The following is a 6575-nucleotide window of genomic DNA, read 5'->3' as shown; positions in this document are numbered from 1 at the left end:
CATTTAAATTGCTAGAAATGTTATTATTTACTCTGTAATTTCCATCTCCTACTATGTAATTGAAGGAAAACTATGATTTCAAAAAATGTTAAAATGAGACTTAAATTAAGTATTTAGTGTTGGCTTTCCTGATAGTGGTGTCCGGCACCATCGCGACCTTAATGGATTTCGGGTCGTGACAACATGGTATCGGAGCACTAGGTTCGCTTAGGTCTCACGAGTCATGAGCAAGTCTAGTAGAGTCTTGCCGATCGGTACGGAGACGTCTGTACTTATCTTCGAGAGGCTACAGGGCTGTTAGGAGCACTTCTCTTCTTGATTCCTCAGCGTGCGATTTGATTCCCTTGAGGATTATGCCTTCATTTCCTTCCTATTCAATCTTATGCGACGTGAACCGTTTGTTATCTATCAGGAATCGAGGAAAAGTAATGGTACTATAGATGTGGTGTAGGATGTTTCTCCCTGCTTATTGGATTGGGCTAATGTCGTCGCCTTGCGAAAGGATGTTCTATCATTTCAGCCCAGTAGCGATATTTCTGATGGTTTTGAGGCTATGTATAGATTGCCATGATGTTCGCCAGTTGTTATCGCACAATATTGATGTAATGGTAGGATGTTTGTCTATGTGTCGGGGTAGTGAATGACTTGAAGAGAGGTTTTACTTAGTGCATGATTCAGAGATTCAACATTTTATTTCCGGCAGAGGAAAGGCAATCGGACTACGAATGCTCAGGTTTAGGTTGATGGAGTAACGAAACTTGGTATTTTCAAGCGTGGTGGAATTCTCAATTGTAATGTGGTGTCATCGCCCTTGTTGAACGCGTTAGGTTCGTCGGTGTTATGGTCTTCATCAATTTTCCATCGGGGCTGGGTATCGTGAAATAGGAGAGAATGTAACGACCCGACCGGTCGTTTTGAGATCTAGTGCATCGTTCAGCGGTTTGAAGCCATGAGCAGCTTCCTACAGGTATTATAACTTGTACGTGTGGTCGGAATTGAATTTCGGGGAATTCGGAGTTAATTTGAAAAGAAAATTCTCATTTCGAAAGCTTTAAGTTGGAAAATTTGACTAAGGTGTGATTTTTACGTAGACGACCTCGGAATCGGTATTTGAAGGTTCCAACAGGTTTGTATGATGGTTTCAGACTTGGGCGTATGTTCTGATCAGTTTTTGGATGACCCGGGAGCATCTCGGTGCCTATTATGGAAGTTAGCATTTTGGAAGAATTTCATAAGTTTGGGTTGAAGTGCATTTCAATGTTATCGATGTCCGTTTGGGATTCCGAGTTAGGGAGTAGCTCCATATGGTGATTCAGGTACTGGGAGCGCGCCCGGATATGGATTTGGAGGTCCGTAGGTCATTTCGGGGTCATTTGGCGAATGTTAGAAATTTGAAAGTTTTTGAGAAGTTTGACCGGAACTGGACTGTTTTATATCGGGGTCGGATTTCGATTTCGGAAGTTGGAGTAGGTCCATAATGTCGAATATGACTTGTGTGCAAAATTTGAGGTCAATCGAACGTGATTTGATAGGTTTCGGCATCAAATGAAGAAGTTTGAAGTTCTAAAGTTCATAAAGCTTGAATTGGGGTATGATTCATGGTTTCGGCGTTGTTTGATGTAATTTGAAGGCACAACTAAGTTCATAATGTGTTTTGGGACGTGTTGGTATAATTGGTTGAGGTCCCGAGGGCCTCGGGTGGATTTCGGATGGTAAACGGACCGAGACTGGACTTGGAAGAAATGCTGGGGCTGCTGTCTTCTTGTGTAACCGCACCTGCAAGGTTTTGGCCGCAGGTGCGGAGCCGCAGAAACGGCTAAGATTCGCAGAAGAGAAAAGAAGGAGAGGGGGGCTGCTTCGCAGAAGAGGCAGTGCAGCCGCAGAAGCGAGCCCGCCAAAGCAGACTCTTTGACCAGAGAAGCGAGGGAAGCCGCAGAAGCGAAGAGGAGCATCGCATCTGCGGAGCCGCATGTGCAGCTGATGTAGCGCAGGTGCGGAAGGACAACTTGGCAGATTGTTTTAAAAATGGGACTTGGCCCATTCTTCTTCCATTTTTCACTTGGTGGAGGCGATTTTAGAGATCTTCAAGGAGGGATTTTCATCAAGCAACACAAGGTAAGTGATTCCCACCTATTGCAAGTTAAATACATGGATTCTATTAGGATTTAAACATGGAAAATTGTGGAAATTTGGTAGAAAAACCTAGAAATTGGTATTTTTGGATTTTGACCATGAATTTGGGCATGGAATTGGGAATAAATTGTATATTTGAGTTCGTGGTGTTATAGGTAAAGTTTATCTTCGTAAATTTTCAGAATCCGGGCATGTGGGCCCGAGGGTTGATTTATCGACTTTTCGAGCGGAGTTGGGAATTTGTTTAAATTGAATTATTGTGAGTATTAGAGTATATTTTTATGGATTTGCACATTTATTGACTAGTTTCGGAGCGTTGGGCATCGGTTTGAGTTGTTGGAAAGGCTTGGGAGTCGACTATGGAACTTCGGAGCGAGGTAAGTCTCTTTTCTAACCTTGTAAGAGGGAATTAACCCCATAGGTGAACTAAATTAATATGTGTCTCTATTTGTGGGGGGCTACGTACGCACGAAGTGACGAGAGTCCGTACGTAGCTACTAGTTATGCCTATGTCCGGGTAGTTTTAGGTTTACGCCATGCCTTGTTGATATTGTTATTTGATTTATGTTTATTGTTTGCCTTGAGAAGAAGCGAGATTGAGTTTGCTTGTTAAATGTCTTGAAAAGAGTTGAAATTGGGGACTTTGAGATTTTAAAAGTTTTCGTTTGAACTTCGTATTTTTGAAAAGAATCGAAGAATATTATAATAACTTAAGGAATCTATGTGTAACTGCGCCGCAATTATATTCCGCGAGCGGGGTAAATTTCTACTACTCTCATGGGAGCGGGCCGTTTCCCTAGGTAGATTAAATAGATGCATCTATGGTTCACGCCGTTCGACCCTCGGCAGTGCACAATTTAAACGTTAATGTTGGATCGGGCTGTACGATCTCGACATGATTTGTGCATGATTGAATTGATTGCTTTGGAATTTATACTAAACGATATTGCCTCACTTGCCTAAGATAAATTGTTAAATGATGATAAGAAAATTCGGAGATTTCTTAAATTACAAAAGAATTGCTTACTTCCTTCATAATATTGAGCTTACAGTCGTTCTATTTAATCCATGTGAAATTATATCATCGGCATTTTATTTATAACCTGTAGTAAACATTAGAGTCGACCCCTTGTCACTACTTCTTCGTGGTTAGACTGGATACTTACTGGGTACGTGTTATTTACGTAATCATACTACACTTGTTGCACATTTTGTTGTGTAGGAACATATACACTAGTGGCCTTGTGGGCGCAGTGGCGTGGTTGATACGGGGACTTAGGTGAGATGCATCTTATGTTATGATCTGCAGCCAGTAGAGTCTCCTTTAGAGTATTTGTATTTTCCTACCTGTCCAAATTTGTATTCCGGACAGATGCTGTATTTTTTTATTTTTTTCTAGTTGATGCTCATACACTTGTGACGCCGGATTTTGGGGTGATTATGGGTTGTTCAACATTGAAATTGCTAAAAACGTTATTATTTACTCTATAATTTCCATCTCCTACTATGTAATTGATGGAAAACTATGATTTCAAAAAAAATATTAAAATGAGACTTAAATTAAGAATTTAGTGATGGCTTGCCTGACACCGATGTCTGGCGCAATCAAGACCTTAATGGATTTTGGGTCGTGACAGAAACGCCCCGACTTTGAGATCTTCTAGGAGTCTTATGCATAGTCAACTTCTCGTTTGATAGGACTCCTACTGTTCCAAGGACTCCACAAGTTTTGGGACTCTTTTTCTTATGGAATTATTCGTATCTTCTTGGCAATAATCTTTATCACATCTAGCAGCCTTATTCCACCAAACTCGGACCTGGGTAACTTTGAGATAAAGTTACTGTTTTGCACAGATGTACAATCATCAACCAGAGAAGCTGGTCCTTTACCCTGAGGAGCTGGTTCTTAGAACAGTTAAGCAGCTACGTTGAGGATCTGGTTTTTCGAATCATTGCATCTAAAAAAACTTTGTTACTCATCAAAATCTCAATACTCAACAAATTTTTCCTTTTTGATAATGACTAACTTTGTACACTGTAGAACCAGGTAATTACAACAAGTACCATAGACAGACATGCATATTCACAACACTTCAACCTTATCTTCCCCCTTTTTGGCATTATCAAAAAAAAAAGATGTTAGACAGATGAAGCACAGTTAATGTAAGATTCAAGGCCATACAGACTACAACACAAGCTTAAGAATTATCAAGGCAAACAGACTAGGCTGAAGATCCAATATTGTACGAAGCATTAAAGCATTATAAGAGAAGTCATTAGTAGTACCAAATGAAGCCCAGGGCCTTATCTTAAACCATTAAACAAAATAAACTAAACATACTGCAAGCTACTCAAAGTACAACAGAAAGAAAAAGTTAAAGCATCATTGGGATAGCAAAATGAAACTAAGGACACTGGAAAGGAACAGGTTCATGGGTGAGAGGTAGAGGGGGTCAATGCTTTCACAAGAGTGGCAATCTGTTGGGCATGAGCTTCCTATCTCTTCTAAGCTCTTCCCTAAGCTGCTTGGTTTCTTTTCTCAGCTCATCATTGTCTTCACGAAGCTTGGCATTCTCTTCAACATCCAACTCCAACCTCTTACTGAGCTCTGCTGCCCTGCTGCTCCCAGGTAGAATAGCAGATCATGTGGATCCCCTAGCCTTGATCTCCTCATATCCACACTTCTTGAGGGTAATAGCATCCAAAACATCATTGTGATTTCCATACATAAGCTTAGTCAAGGAAATGTTGAGCTTGTCAAACAGCTCAGTCAACATGAAGCCATACGGCATAATATGCTTAGGCTTGGAAGTGTATGCAACTCTTGCCATATGCTGAATCGTCAGGCTAGGGAGATTGATAGGTCTATCTGTGTCAAGCAGTTCCATTACAGCCATGTCAAATAGGGTTGCTTCATGTCTTCTCTTGAACCTCTGAAGAATGCAGGAATTGATAAAACGAAACAGCAGCTTGTGGAAGGGAGTCATATCAGTTTTGTACACCTTTTGGGGAGCATCTAATTCAAATTTTTGAGAGAATTTTTGTGTGACCACAAGTCCAGTGTCAACATCATTGTCTATGGCTGGCCACTTTTTCTTCAAGTAATTGTCAAATCCCAAAGAAGAAATATTCAGAAGCATCCCCAGCTCCTCAACATCAAACTTCATTTCAAACCCTTTACATTACTTTTGACTACCTTTCCATCAAATTGGAAGTTTGCATAGAACTCCACCACAGTAGGAGACAAACATGAGCTTCCATCCTTGTAGCTCAAGTTTTTCAACCAGTTGAGCCATCCCCTTTTCATCAGTGTTTGCAAGAAACGTCCCATTAAGGACTTTTCTGTTCCTGAACATTTTGAGTCTATCAACTACAGCTGGCATATTCTTTCTCTTCTTTCCTCTACTGGACCTTGCAGATGGGGTAGCAGTTTTTGTAGCTTTGGCAACCTTTCTCTTTTGTGTAGAGGACTTTCTGGCAAAGCGGACTCAGACTCATCTTCTCCATCCGACTCAACCAGAGGTTCCATAATTGAAACTTTCTTCCTTGGCTTCTTGGCACCTCTTGACTCCTTAATGATTTGTTCATCAACAGCCTTTCTTTTACTCCTTGTAAGAGAAGTTCTGGCAGAAGGAGCCACTTCTTTCCTTGTTGGGATTGCAGACTTTATTGCTTTCACAGGATTCTTCTTGGGTTTCTTCCCTATCCCAGACAATGGCATGTCATCTTCATCACTGCTAACCTCTTCCTCTCCAGTGAAAGGAGATAACAAGGGCCTAGGCTCTTGAGTCCTTTTCTTTCCACCTGCTTCTTCTGAAGGGGCTATGACAGTGTTCTCAATGGTTATAGAGCATTCAAATTCCTCGTTCATATTCTCACTCTCTTCCTCACTTTCTTCATCCACCCCTTCGCTCTCACTTGCTTTTTCTTGATCCTCAACCTCACTCAGAACTACCCTCTTCTTCACTATTATTTTCTTCTTCTACAGAATCATTTACTTGTTCATATATCCTATCATCCATCTCACTCTCCTTCTCTTCTCCAGAATCTCCCTCATTCTTACTATTTTCCCCTTTATTAGCTATGCCTTGAGTAGTATGCTCCTCATGACTGTCCACAACTCATTCTTCCTTTTCACCCCCATTATCATCCTCATCCTCCGTCCAACTAAATGAAAGACCATCAGATGCCTCCTTTTGCACTGGTTTTTTACTCCCTTCCCCCTCAACCACAGGCACCACGGTATATACCTCTTTCTCCAGATTGTCTGCAATTTTTTTCTACAGTGAACTCCTCCACTTGTGGGTGGAAGAGTGTCTAAGGGTGCAGTATCTATAACGGATACCAGAACATCTAATTTTGAAGGAGGGATTTGTACCTAACTAGCAGTGACTAGCACTGATTCCCCCTGAACCGCAGCTTCCTGGACCACTGTGTCTACT

The 6575-nt window shown here is 41.2% G+C and overlaps 1 protein-coding gene across 1 annotated transcript; it reads right to left on the bottom strand.

The window, feature by feature from the left end:
* Nucleotides 1-5503: 5503 nt before the first annotated feature.
* LOC109213170 (uncharacterized protein DDB_G0286299-like) lies at nucleotides 5504-6190 on the bottom strand. The gene is made up of 2 exons (XM_019376925.1): nucleotides 6161-6190; nucleotides 5504-6115 (listed from the first exon to the last, which is right to left on the bottom strand). The coding sequence occupies exons 1-2, from the start codon at nucleotides 6188-6190 to the stop codon at nucleotides 5504-5506; spliced, it is 642 nt and encodes a 213-aa protein (XP_019232470.1).
* Between the last annotated feature and the right edge of the window lie 385 nt (nucleotides 6191-6575).

This window comes from Nicotiana attenuata, unplaced genomic scaffold (genome assembly GCF_001879085.1).
Source record: "Nicotiana attenuata strain UT unplaced genomic scaffold, NIATTr2, whole genome shotgun sequence".
Lineage (NCBI taxonomy): Eukaryota > Viridiplantae > Streptophyta > Magnoliopsida > Solanales > Solanaceae > Nicotiana > Nicotiana attenuata.
The sequence above is the reverse complement of the archived record's forward strand: the minus strand, read 5'-3'. Positions and strand labels throughout refer to the sequence as shown.

Bases quoted from the DNA above. Each gene is read 5' to 3' on its own strand.
- LOC109213170 (XM_019376925.1), bottom strand. From the start codon at position 6,190: ATGAGGGAGATTCTGGAGAAGAGAAGGAGA. The intron at 6,116-6,160 runs GTGAGATGGATG...ATGATTCTGTAG, and splicing joins TTCTGGAGAAGAGAAGGAGA to AAGAAGAAAATAATAGTGAA.